Source organism: Poromitra crassiceps, assembly GCF_964638095.1.
Source record: "Poromitra crassiceps genome assembly, chromosome: 17".
NCBI classification, from domain to species: Eukaryota; Metazoa; Chordata; class Actinopteri; order Beryciformes; family Melamphaidae; genus Poromitra; species Poromitra crassiceps.
Genome location: NC_139635.1, coordinates 20,971,841 through 20,985,680, shown reverse-complemented (window position 1 = coordinate 20,985,680; position 13,840 = coordinate 20,971,841). Strand labels below are relative to the sequence as shown.

At 45.8% G+C, this 13,840-nt stretch overlaps 2 protein-coding genes across 2 annotated transcripts in view; one reads left to right on the top strand and one right to left on the bottom strand.

The window, feature by feature from the left end:
• The window catches only part of LOC310792249 (uncharacterized protein), a gene marked incomplete at its 3' end in the record, with an annotated part of 330,076 nt that overhangs the window by 117,842 nt on the left and 198,394 nt on the right, over nucleotides 1-13,840 (bottom strand). The gene's annotated exons all lie outside the window — the stretch shown is intronic.
• LOC310792247 (CD48 antigen-like) overlaps nucleotides 1-13,840 on the top strand; it is a gene marked incomplete at both ends in the record, with an annotated part of 73,916 nt that overhangs the window by 2,073 nt on the left and 58,003 nt on the right. Inside the window, 3 exons of the mRNA XM_083653972.1 lie at nucleotides 5,344-5,475; nucleotides 9,799-9,965; nucleotides 10,704-10,806. Of these exons, the coding sequence (XP_083510098.1) occupies nucleotides 5,344-5,475; nucleotides 9,799-9,965; nucleotides 10,704-10,806 (402 nt within the window). The remainder of the gene's footprint in view (nucleotides 1-5,343; nucleotides 5,476-9,798; nucleotides 9,966-10,703; nucleotides 10,807-13,840) is intronic.

The window sequence follows — 13,840 nt, the reverse complement described above, 5'->3', positions numbered from 1 at the left end:
CTTGATGATGACCAGACAAAGACTGAGAGGTGAACAGGAACCTAAATACACAGAGGGAAGTGATTACACATGGGAAACAGCTGAGTGATTACAAACAAGACACAGACTGGAGACTAACATAGATCTGCTGGACCTAGACAGTGAAACATGAGGAACCTGAGGGGACTTGAGACATAGGGAAAGTCTGACAAAGTCACAATCGTGACAGTACCCCCCTCTCAAGGGACGGCTCCTGACGTCCCACAAAGACCCGAGCTGGTCAGCGGAGTCACAGAAGAGGGCAGGGGGGCACGGAAGGAACAGTCCAGCAGCCAGGCAGGAAAACCGGCAGGGAAGAAGCGATGACCCTAGGAAACTTCCACTGCCACTCGGAAAGGAGACAGCCTCATTCCACCCAACAGCAATGACCCTGGCGCGGGAAGGTGTCGGCCTCGCCGACTGCGGCGGCGACCACTGAATGTGAGATGACGGGTGGAGGACTTGAGGCTGGGCCGAAGGAGCGCTGGACAGCCGGCGCCCGGTCGGTGCTTCGAGGAGAGGTACTCGGAACTGCAGACATACCTCCTCCAACAGCTGCCTGGCCGGTGCTTCAAGGAGAGATACCGGGGCTGCAGATGTACCTCCTCCAGGAGCTGCCAATGGCGTCCAATCGCCACCCCTTGGGCTGGCACCGAAGACACCACACAGGAGCGGCCCACACGGAAGACAGGGGATCGGGGAAATAGACAGGCCTTGAGGTGTCTGGGTGATGTTGTCCGCTAGGTCCAGGTATGGTCTGGTCATACTGTCACGGTGCGTAGATGGTGTGTTGAGTGGACCCAAGTGCAGACAACAGCAGGAGGCGGATGATGAGTAAACCGAAAACGTATATTTAATTAAATAAACAGATAACATAAAGACAGGTAACAGGGACAGAACACACGTGAACTTGATGATGACCAGACAAAGACTGAGAGGTGAACAGGAACCTAAATACACAGAGGGAAGTGATTACACATGGGGAACAGCTGAGTGATTACAAACAAGACACAGACTGGAGACTAACATAGATCTGCTGGACCTAGACAGTGAAACATGAGGAACCTGAGGGGACTTGAGACATAGGGAAAGTCTGACAGTCACAATCGTAACACCCGCCTCAAATCAAAACGAGCCTTGATTGGCTGTGGCTGCCCCTGTAAAATATCATTTTAATGTCTTTTTGTGTCTATTTGTGTAGAGACACGCTAGAGACACGCGCGCGGTAAAAGAAAAAAATAGGCTTCGCTTCTATTCTCTAGATGACGCGCGTCTCATGCTCGCAAGACACGCGCCTGAGACGCGCGTCTGATGCCGGTGGTGTGGCTGCTGTAACCTGTTGACATGGGCGCCGAAATGAAAACGCCACGCAGACGCCACGCAGACGCACAGAGCAGATCGTTCAGCCCGGAAATCACGGCCGGGACACACATCTTGCGTCTACCTACCTAGTGCATGTGCGTGGCGTGATGGCTGCGGCTGGCACGCCTGCGGCATCCACACAGGCAGCGTGGCTGCTGCGTGGCAGCTGCTGCGCTGCTGTCTGTCTGCCAACTATCTTCCTATAGAGTTTACCTTTTATTAAATTTGCTATAAACAATACAATGATGATTTGAACTGAAGATCGCTTGGGCTCACTTCGTAATCGAGGCTGTATTGATTTGTGTGTGTGTGTGTGTGTGTGTGTGTGTGTGTGTGTGTGTGTGTGTGTGGTGGGGAGGGGAGGAACGAAAGCACGTTGTAGCCTATGTGGTTTTCAGAGGGCAGGAGAACTGCAGCTGTGAGCTCAGCTCATCCTCCCGTCTCAAATCAAAACGAGCCTTGATTGGCTGTGGCTGCCCCTGTAAAATATAATTTTAATGTCTTTTTGTGTCTATTTGTGTAGAGACACGCTAGAGACACGCGCGCGGTAAAAGGAAAAAATAGGCGTCGCTTCTATTCTCTAGATGACGCGCGTCTCACGCCTCGCAAGACACGCGCCTGAGACGCGCGTCTGATGCCGGTGGTGTGGCTGCTGTAACCTGTTAACATGGGCGCCGAAATGAAAATCAACAGGTAACGCCACGCAGACGCCACGCAGATGCACAGCAGACGCAAGATGTGTGTCCCGGCCGTCAGACACAGCAACTGCACGAGAATCCAGTCGATTTTCATAATAAAACACAGACCAAATACCGACTCCTTCTCCCCCCTGTAGTATATATAAGTAGACGAAGAAATGCAAGAGTTCTCCTCCTGCTAACAGGCACTGTATGACAAATAAAGAAATTATTTCAGCCTACTTAACCATGGTAGAAGCACAACAATCAAGGGAAAATTACCAAATCAAAAGCAAGTCAACGACAGACTGTGTTGTTTGTGTGTTGTGCTCTTTACATCCACATTGTACACGGTGCCGTGTCTATGTGCCGACAGGCCGCAGTGCCGACAGGTCGCAATGCCGATAGCCCACAAGCAGAACCAGCTGAGCGAGGCGGCGTGCAGCGTGTCGGTGGAGACCCCCAGACCCTAACCCAAAACCTAACCTCTCCCACCCCCACGCCTAAACCTAAGGTCGGCATTGCGGGTGGTCGGCATAGCGGGTGGTCGGCATAGCGGGTGGACCCCATTGTACACACAGTATCTTGCATCAGCTGCGAGGCAGCGCTCGGAAGCGCTCCGCTTCTGAAGCGCGTGCTGTGGGACATGCTGACGTGCAGAGGACGGAGCAAAACCGCGGCGCAGACGGAACGCTGCACAGACGGGGCTGGTGGGTTCGCCGCGTCATGGGTCTGGCGTCGAGACTATAGTAGTAGTGACACACCAAACAAACAACGGTTCACCTCATGCAGGAGGCTTCATCAGGTTAAAGGATGTGAGGGGCAGTCCCTCTATATATAGACAATCATACTGTACAGCAGTCTTTGCACAGCCTGTGCCGTATTGAGGACAGGAGAAGCTTCCTAGTGCCGACAGGTAGGGGTGGGCGGATCGATCCCAAAATATCGATACTCCCGATACCTGAGTCTCGTTTTGAAGATCGATCCTGACATCAAAAGATCGATACTGAACACAGCTTTTGTGCGTGCATTCATGCAGGGCTTCTCCGCCTCGGATTTGCTGTTATGGTGTCATCACATGTGCACTGAAACAACGAGTATACGTGCCTGGGCCAATAATAGTGCTTGAACCATATGCAGGGCGGGTCTTGTAAAGGAAGGCAAGCAGCAGAGCACGGAGTGGGATTTAAATCCGATGCGCACAATCGCATACAAACACACATGCCATTCCGGCTCAAAGGAACAGGAGCAGATAATTTGGAGTTATTTTACATCAGTAAATGACAATGTTGTGAAGTGTGATGTAGCCGCATGCAGGCTGTCCACTACTGTGGGACCACTAGCCTACTACCAACTTGTTTAAGCATCTGAGAAACAAGAAATAGAGCTCTGACCTGCAGAAAAGAAGGGAGGAGGAGGGAAATATCAGACAGACACCCAACCCCCTCCCCTCAACACAGAGATAGACTCCACGGGCAGTCTTTTCACAGAGGAAAATAATATCCAGTATATATAGTCGTTAAAATAATATTAAGGATCTTCAGCATTGGTTAATGTTACATTTTCAAACTGTATCGGTCATAATTTATAGTGGTTGATAAATTGATAAACCTATTGATAAACCTCATAAATAATGACACACTGCTCTCCCCTACATGAAAGTTCATAAACCATATTTAATAATAAAAAGTATCGGTATCGGTATCGATATCGGCTATTCTGGACCAGTATTACTTGGTATCGGATCGACACCAAATTTTGCAGTATCGCCCACCCCTACCGACAGGAACCTTGGGAGTTTGAGTATTTCATGACATGTTTTGCTTCCCAGGTGCGCTGGATTTGCGTTGATCACTGACAGCCGCCGTCTCCGTGTGACTGCATGTGTTGTTTGCTCGCCACGTGCAAGCGGTGCACCATGATAGTGAGATCAAACACACCCCGCTGTAAATTCAGCGCAGGCTGTGCAAAGACTGCTTCTAAACGGTTGTTTTGCGCAAGCAGTATCATTTTAACAGCACCGGTTAAATTACTGGCTTCACTAGGCGGACTATCATATCTTCGGTCTGCAATCGGAGGTCGGATACGGGTAGGAGAGCTTTTTTAACAGCATTTTCCACCCATTGAGGATTCAAACGCTGTGTGACGCTGACTGCTGTAGCCTACGATAATATATCGGAGTACAGTAGCAGCGTCACGTTATGGGGCTAACAATAATAATCGTGTTTTGGAACAGACAAGGGACAATGATATTGTTGTGCTCCCTAATGGTAGGCTATATGACAATTTATTTATTAATTAGAATAGAATAGAACCGAATACAATAGAATACAATAAAAGTAGAATAGATTAGAATAGAATAGAATAGAATAGAAATGGAACTGAATATCCTTTATTGTCACTGTTGCTTTTATCCATAACCAATAGAGAACAAATATTCAACTTAAATGTTGTATGCTGCTGCTGTGTTTCTGTGATAAATTGGCTGTGAAAACAAATCTCATTATTTGCTAGGCAACATTATCGCCCTGCTCCCCCCCCCCCCCCCCCCCCCCCCCCCCCCGCCACTGAAAATAAACATTTACTGTAAAAGTAAATCCACAACAAAACACACAAGATACTGAATGAATAGGCTACTGAATAAAATGGCATTTTATTATTCTGTGGGTCATTATTTCATCCATAATTCCATCTTAATTATATACACAGCCAGAGAGAGGAAGACAGAGATTTTCTTCTTCTCAACCCTGTTTCCATACCTGCCACTCTTTTGTTGTGTTTCTGATATGTTTTGAGATGAAGTTCAGGGATCCCAAAAATGTTGCTTATTTTTCTGAGGGCCTTGTGCGCTAAGAGGACTGTGCATTCACATCAAACGCCACATCACTCCTGGTTGCGTCTTGGATACGTGTGGATGTATACACACTTCTGCGGTACTGACTCACTTTTGCACAGAGTGCACTCAATAAGCAAACTGCTACAGAACCCCTGATTCACCAGATCGATGATTAATTGAAGCCCTCCAATTGAAGCACAACTAGGACAAATCAACCCACCGATCAGTTCATTCAAACGTGCTACATGAACTATCAGCCAAGTCTCGCCTTAACATCTCTCAAATAAAATGCATTAATTCATTCATTCATTAAGCTAACCCTACCCATGTTAAGAACTCTGTTGAGAAGCTAACCCTACCCATGTTAAGAATTGAGTTGAGAAGCTAACCCTAACCATGTTAAGAAGTTTGTTGAGAAGCTAACCTAACCATTTTGCTATATATTTGAAGATCGTGGTGACCTGAGCACTTCAACTGGAGAGCTGACGATCAGAGGATTAACCAAAGAAGACAGTGGATTGTACAATGGAGAAATCAATGACGAAATCAGCAACATCAAGACTTATGATCTCAAAGTCATCGGTAAGTGTTTTATGTTGGCAGTTTGGTCAGTTTCAACTGGGTGATGTGGAGCTGTGTGCTGTTTTTCCCTCCATCTTGGAAAAAATGAAGCCATCGCAGAAGTGCAAATACCGCAGTTCCTCAAATGCCCACTTGAGGCTGACTCCAAACGCGAGTAATACTGCATTCCAGTTGCACTGGTAACTAGGAAGTTCCCAGTGGAATGACGTCGCACCCGAGTTGACAGCGTTCAGTCCGAAAACCGGCAGGGTTAGCTCTAGCCAGGCTAACCATTGCTATCAATAACAGTTGATAACAATGCATTACATGGCATTTTGCCCATATAAACACTGTAGCAACATGTCCACAGATAGAAGATAGACAGTAGGCTACTGTGTGTACGAATAAGACACTAAGACAGAAGTGCTAATAAACAGGGCAGTACTACAACTTTCACCATTGTTGAAGCACGGACCCACCATGTTGGATTTTGAGTAATGCTTTATAGCTCGTTTCACTCCATATCCAATCTTAACACTTTCCCTGTCAGGGCTTTCTGATCATTTCACTAATCTTCCAAGACCCACAGTATAAAAGCCGGGGGTGACGAAGGTGCAACAGACAATGGACAAACACGACACAGACACACAGGGATAGGCAGGGGGAACTTAAGAGAAGGCAGAGGAGAGGAGATGGGTCTTGAGGCCGGTTTGGAATACAGTGAGGGAGTCTGATTCTCTAATGTCCGGGGGGAGAGAGTTCCAGAACTTGGGAGTTGCCCTGGAGAAGACTCTGCCACCGAAACTGCGGAGGTTGGACTTGGGAGTGGAGAGAAGGCCAGCAGAGGTGGATCGGAGGGAACGGGAGGGTTGGTAGGGGGAGAGGAGGTTGGTGAGATATGGGGGGCCAGTTGGTGAAGAGCTTTGTATGTGATGACGAGGATTTTGTAGGTGATCCGGGAGAAGATGGGAAGCCAGTGGAGTTGTTTTAGGACTGGTGTGATGTGGTGCCAGGATTTAGTGTGGGTGAGGAGTCAGGCGGCTGCGTTCTGGACCAGTTGGAGTCTAGTGATGAGGGTAGAGTTGATGCCATAGAGAAGTGAGTTGCAGTAGAAGAGATGGGAGGAGATGAAGGCGTGGATGAGTGTTTCGGCAGCAGGATGAGAAAGGGAGGACCAGATCTTGGCAATGTTGCGGAGATGGTAGAATGAGGATTTGACAACTTGGCGGATGTGGGGCTCAAGGGAAAGGGTGGGGTTGAGGATTACACCACCTACCTATGACCATGTAAACACAGAATATCTCAAATGATAGAAGAAAGCCTGTACTTTCATAGAAGCAAGGCTGGAAACCTAGCGGCCGGTGTGGTAAAGCGTGCACATATCATGTTTCTCATAGGATGATTGCGGAATTGGATGTTATCTGGAGGGGGAAATGTAGCCTAAAAAAAGGAAGTTTAACATTAGGCTACTTGGCTTGTGTTAAATTAACCCACCGTTTGTCAATTATAAACGTCATGCAGCTCTTTATTTTCTGTGGAGCAGTGCTGTAGTCGTCACTGGTCAAAAAAGTGGATAAACTCATTTCTGAGGCAGTTTTCTCACATTGTGCTGTTATATAAAAAAAGGTGGATAAATAAACTTCAGTCGCCCATATAGGCTGCGAGACTATGAGGCTAGAACAACTGAAACTGAATCATATATCCCTATATCATTTTAGCATCATTGTTTATTTTGTGGTTTTCTGGCACGTTGCATTTACCCCGCTAGCCGCTTCTCGCTCATAGTTAACAAAACCTAATCTGTTTCATTCAAACCTTAATCCTGAAGAATCACTGATGTTTCCCTCAATTTGAGCAAGTGTAGCGTGCAGAGGATGTGTAAAGAGGGAGGGGAGCAGAGAGGGAGAGAAAAGCAGATCTCAAAAGCAAAGTAGGTATATAGTGAGCGTTTGTTTTTGTCAGTGAGCCTTGATGACAAGAGAGAGGAACGGAGCGGAGGAGAGTGGAGTCAGCGAGGTTTAAAGAACAAAACGCAATTTATTTCATGCAAACCTAGTTGCGTGCACAGCCAGCAGTAACGTTAAGAGAGAGAGAGACAGACAGACTGACAGCTGTGCGTATTGGCTGTGTCTTTGTCTCGCAAAATAAGGTAATTTAAATAAAAGATTAATAATAATAATAATAATACATTTATCTTATATAGCGCTTTTCTAAATACTCAAAGTCACTTTACAGAACACACAGAATAAAATACTTTAATTTGATACATTCATGAAAGGTGGGGACAGTAGGTAGGGTGGAGTGAGGTTAGGAGGAGAAGGCGAGGTTGAAGAGGTGGGTCTTGAGGGCCTGTTTGAAGGATGTTATGGACTTAGATTGACGGATGTGGATGGGGAGAGTGTTCCAGAGGGTGGGTGCGGCAATTGAGAAGGCCCTGTCGCCCCAGATAGCCTACATGGATGCATTGCGCGTGTATATAGCCTACTGTAGTACTGTAGTACCGTACTGCCCTGCCTCGCTGTACTACCCTCCCCCTGACTCGCAGGCAGCTCCGAGCCTCCTCCGCTCTGCTGTGCTTGTAAATAGGGGGTACAAATAGCCCCACAACACGGCAGAAGCTATTTACACGTGGTACAAATAGAAACTCTGAAACATAAAACACAGTGGTGTCTTTCATGCAGGCTAGCAAGCGAAACTGCTGTCTGTCTGACCCACTGAGTGTGACCACAGACTGTACCAAGAGATGCAGGATAGCCAAGTGAATGTATTCAAACACAAGGAGCAGACAGAAAGTAAACGCTGGAAGAAGAACGCTGGTCCGCCCGCATTGCCCCGCAATATGCAATTAAGCAGGAGTACAGCGGTGATCAGTGAGCAGACCAGAAAACGGAGGGAGAGCACGGAGGGGGAGCAACAGCAGGACTGACCAGGATCAGCATCAGCACGCAAATCGGCGCCTAGATCGTCTGGACAAGTGGAGATGTAGGGCCGTTGGCGCATGCGCACACCGGCCAAAAATCTGCTCTTTAGTTATTATCGACACTTTATAATGTGGGTAGTTTTCAGGTCTCGCAACGTTTCGATCTTCACAGATCTTTGTCAAACAAAGATCTGTGAAGATCGAAACGTTGCGAATAAAGAACCATTGATGGAGCCTCAGTGTGCGGACTTTATCTTTTTGTTACAAGGTCTATGACGCTTTGAACATGACCAAGAGCCCTCCACATTAACAACACTGTTGTATGCTGCTACAACAGCACATCTCAACTGCCTCATAACATCACAGTCAAACAATTGCATTACATTGCTTTCAGTTGACCGAGAATACCAGCCAGTGATATTACTCGCCCAGGTCAACTGCTGACGTACAGGTGACAGGTGACTACATCAGTCAGTTGTGATGTCATCAGTGATGTCACATATTGATGACATCAGTCTCTATGACTTCACTGGTGACATCCATCTACAGTTTAAGATGTCCCTGCTTGGGAAGCCATTGCTCCCTGATGATGTCACTCAGTATCGTGTAGGGTCGTGCCGATTGGCGATCGGATCGTATATTGCCGACTCAATGGCTGAAATGACGATTGATTTTCCCTAGCCGATCGCCCCCTCCCCCCGTGTGTGGCTGCTCCCTGAGACCAGAGATGCGACGCAGCAGTTTGACTGAGCAGAGTGTGTTCAGACCAGACCATTAACAAACGCTACTAGCCTACTGCATTCAAACATGTTTCTGATGTCCGCAACAAGCCCTGCCACCAACCAAAATCTTTAATTATAAATCTCCCCGCCGTCGCCCATCCCCCGATCCATCGAATATATCAGCTGTAGTACCCGCCGTGGAGGGATTCTTTTTTTCCCTTTTTGTCTGGAGCATCTAATAACAACCAATATCTGTCATTGGGCCAAATTTCAGTTCTCTGCGATGTAACAACTCACAGGAATTTGCGTCGCGGCTGATGAGGAAAAATAAAACTAATAATAAGAAGAATCATCTGAGCAAAAGCAATAGGGGTTAGCCCCTTCTGGGCTTGAACCCCTAATAAGGGCAAAACGTAACAGGATAACTTAAACTGGCCAATAATAAATTAATAAGTGGCAGCTGGGTGCTCATTAATGTCAATAGTGGAGACAGCTGCCATGGAAAGTTCAAGTCCGCCATCTGCTGGACGTCCTCAGGAACGGCGAGCTCTGACAGTAACACTAGTTTCAAGTCTTTTTCAATACAGCATGATGTTACTAGCTGTCTGCAATGAGACAGAAATATCAAGAAAAACAAAAACTAAATGTTATTGATCCTGACTTTAATGGCCTTTTTTCTCCTCTTCTCTCGTCCCACAACAGCTCCCGTCTCTAAACCCTCCGTCTCTCCATTGTGTGATGCTGGTTTGACTCGCTGTCTTCTGAGCTGTGACTCAAACACCACTGCAGACGCTCAACCAGTCAACTACACCTGGTGGAAAGACAACATGAACAAGACTGAGCTTAAAGAGCTAATGATTATTACAAAGGTACAAGTACAGCAACACTAGTGTTTGTCCCTCTCTCTTTGTGGCAAATTATTTCTGTCCATTTGTGAGTTAGTTCATGTCCACTAGTATCAGGGGACGAACAAATGCATTACTTCACAGGAATACAACAGAATTTCTTCAGATTGCTTCACACATTTATTGCACTGTTTTCTCCTCCTTCCTCCATCATGCCTAAATATACAGAAGAGCAACCAGACTTTCTGGTTCACCCTTTGGTAAATCTCCATACAGACAGTTGATGCTAATATGATCGTGCTGGTTGATGTTCAGTACTGCACACGGCTTTCTGGTGGGCTTCAGCGTCCAGCATTCACAGCCATATAGAAGAACAGACTCTATGGGCACAGTGAAGAAGCTGAGCTTGTCTTGGGAGGTTGGACTTCCACACACTGGCCACTGTTCAGAGCCTTCCATTCAGGCGTATTCCTCACTTTAAGGTCTTGTTCTGACGAGTTGACCCAGTTGAGGCAGTGTGACTTATTTATGGATAGTAATGAAACCGTTTCATATTATAAATATAAATATATATAATATATATAAATACATATTCTGTCAAAAAACTGTCAAAAACAAATCTATTTTTTTGGTTACTGTTTGTCCTGCACCTGCTCATCAAGTGGATGTGCATGCTTTATTTTGATCTAAAGTGAGCACTGTTAAAAATTTAACTGTGATTGTTTTGTGAACTTTGAGCTAATTCTTTCACTGATTTTATAGGTGGATATGAACTATACGCTGTTCAGCTGTAAGGTGGAGAACCCAGTCAGCGAGGAGGTCAGCCAGCCCATCAGCAACCCCCTCAGCAACCCCCTCATCCCCAGTGAGTTACCTCACTTTAACAACACATTTAATGTGTAATGTTATTTACGCCCAGACAATCCGCCGGGGAGCTTGGAGGGATCATTCTACCTAGTGTCTCCATGACTTTCAAACCGACATTTACATACTTTGCTACGTTCATCATCGTTCAAATTTGGCTGGTGGCTTATTAACACATTCACTGCCAGCCGTTTTTTTTTTACTGTAGGTAGCTTCTGCCAAAGGGTTTTTTTGAGGATTCTGGCTCATCTTTGAAGAGCCGAGGATTCTTTACTGCTAAGATTTTGTGAACACAAAATATCTCAAAAGAACTAATAGAATGTGTGCTTTCTCTGTCTAAAATAGTTAGTTTGTAGAGTTAGTAGTTATGTAGGCATTAGCAGTAGAATACAGCATGGTTTCAGCGTCTGAAAATTTAAGCTGAGATAAATAGCTTTTTGTGAAATTCGATAGAACAGTCACTTTAACCATTTATTTTTGGCGTAAGACGTCAGACCACTAAACAATAGTTTTGAACAGTAATTTCCTCCATAGCAGCAGGAAACCCCCCTCTCCTTCAAACTCCTCCCTCCGTGTGAGTTCTCCTCCCTCCGTGGCTGCAGCGGTACAAGCGACGCTCTGCCTGTCTGCCTGGCTGCTGGCGGCTGCTCTTTGGGCGAGTCTGCATGGGGCTCGTTCCTTTCGGTTGTGAGCTCAGCTGGAATGAAGCTGCGTGCGATTGTGGGCTTTCTGCCGGTGTTTCAAAGTGTGTTGCACCCATAATCTATTATGCAAATTTGCAATCCCCCACCGCCAGCTCTCAGCGCGAAAGCTAAAGCGTTTTCGCCAATCCATTTTACAGTATGAGAATGGTTTCCTCGCGCGTTCCCTTGCAGTTTTGGCTCTAGTCTGGAGAGCACTGTCGCCACTTAGTGGGTTGGTGGAATGGGTTGTACACGTTCGGTGGCTCCCATATTTTCATAGGAGACGTGGGGGGCGTTGATCCACGTCCCACCGTCAATTTTTTTTTTTTTTTTGACGACGACTTGACTCGTCAATGGCAGTCAACCGTTGGATTTTTTTTGACGAGTCAACTCGCCAATGGCAGTGAACGTGTTAACATAGGTTCCTGTGGTGTGATGAATTCAAAATGCATATTTATTTTGGGTTTCCAGGGTCTTTAAAGTGATAATCTCGAAGATTTCAGTTTTGTTCTCTTGGTGACACCTATGGCACTGAGTGGTAATCCGTGTTGGAGGTAACGCATTACTGTAATCACATTACATTTGTACATCATTGACAGCCAATGGAAATTGAACTGACAGTCGTTCATGTCCACGCGTGGGCATGTAGCTGTCAATGGAACTGTAGCCTGTACTACGAAGCTAGTTTAATGCCTTATCCGAGTAAGTTTGAGTTTAAACCTGGTTTAGCCGTACTACAAAGCAAGTTAACTTTCAATCACCATGGCAACTGACGCTGCAAAGCTAACCTGGTCGCGACCAGGTTAGCTTCAGAGGATAAGATCAAAATCCATGAGAGACCCATATAATCGGCTCTCTGGAGTCACTCATTTAAGATCGCCATATGAAAAATAGATTGCAGTCAACTGAGAATAGAACAAGCAAAACATTCGTGGCTCTGTAGGCTACATAATTAAATTAAGCCTACTTACCACTTTATGTCTTAACAGCTCAACGATGTGTGGAGAAATATGATCACTATTAATCACCGCGGCGCATATCATGAACGGACCCTCAAATGGAGTGAGGGTGATATTCTCCTACATGCCAGAAAAGCCTATACATATAATATAGATATGGGATAAATATGGGATAGCCCCAATACTAAATATGCAGGCTATTCTTGCATCTTTCAGCTGGAACTGTGTCCTGTAGGCTGTATGCCAATATATGAGCAAAAATAGGCTAGTTTTTATCAATGATAACTATGCCCGCATCGTCTCAATTCAGTTCAGCAGTTTTCTCTTTTATAGTAGGCTATTAGGCTTTATACTAGGCTATTTTATATATGAATTATTCGATCAGTGCAACCACACACATGAGTGATAGAGATCATTATTCATTGAGCATGCGTTTCTAAATCTATGGTCTAAATAGGCTTACAGATTGTGGAAATGTATAGACTGAGATTACACATTTACATTTGTTGCTGCTGTATCAATGCAGCTGTATCAGACAGAAATCGCTGATCAAAGTAAATCAAATGACTGATGTGAATACAAGCTGCTGCTTTAGACAGCCCTTCAGCAGACTATCCAACGCGGATTTTCATTCTGACATTAAATCGCGGATACATTAAATATCCGCTAAAACTCTGATCATGCACTGCGCTTTCATTGAACGAGGAAATGGGTGTGGAAATGGGTGTGGGCGTGGATCAACTCAGCTGTTCATAATGTGATTGGCTAGCGCACCTCTTTCGCGTGGACGCGCGCCTGTGCACGAGCGAAAAACGTGCGCGTGCACAGGCAGATCCCAGCTTCAGTTATCCAGTAGAAAACCAGCGTCGTAGTATCCTTAAACTAGATAGCTTTGATCCTGTTCAGTCAAACCAGATCAAAGTGACAGATCGCGGGTCTGTTAAGATAGCTTCGTAGTACAGGGTACTGGTTCCCTTGTATTTATTCATGATGCAACTGCTGACAACAGTCTGCCTTGCTTCCTGCTCTGTAGTACTGTTGCCTTTGTTCTTCTTTTAAATGTGAAGTGTTTACATGTTAAATGTTGGTTGGAGATACGCTCTTAAGTGTTTGAGCTCGTGACTGTTACTGTCTGCTGACAATCGGCTGCCACACTAAAGCCAATCAAACATTCTCAAACAAACACAAACAAACAAACACCAACAGACAGTTGTCTGTGGTTGTCTGTGAATGTTGGCAGATGTTCGTGTTTGTTTGAAAGCATGGCACACCGACCGAACATATTCAGCACAACAGTTGTTCTAATTTCAGCCAAATGGTGGCGGTAATGCAACAATAACTATGCCAACTGCCGTAAAACACCAAAGAAGAAGAAGCTGACCAAATAACTTCC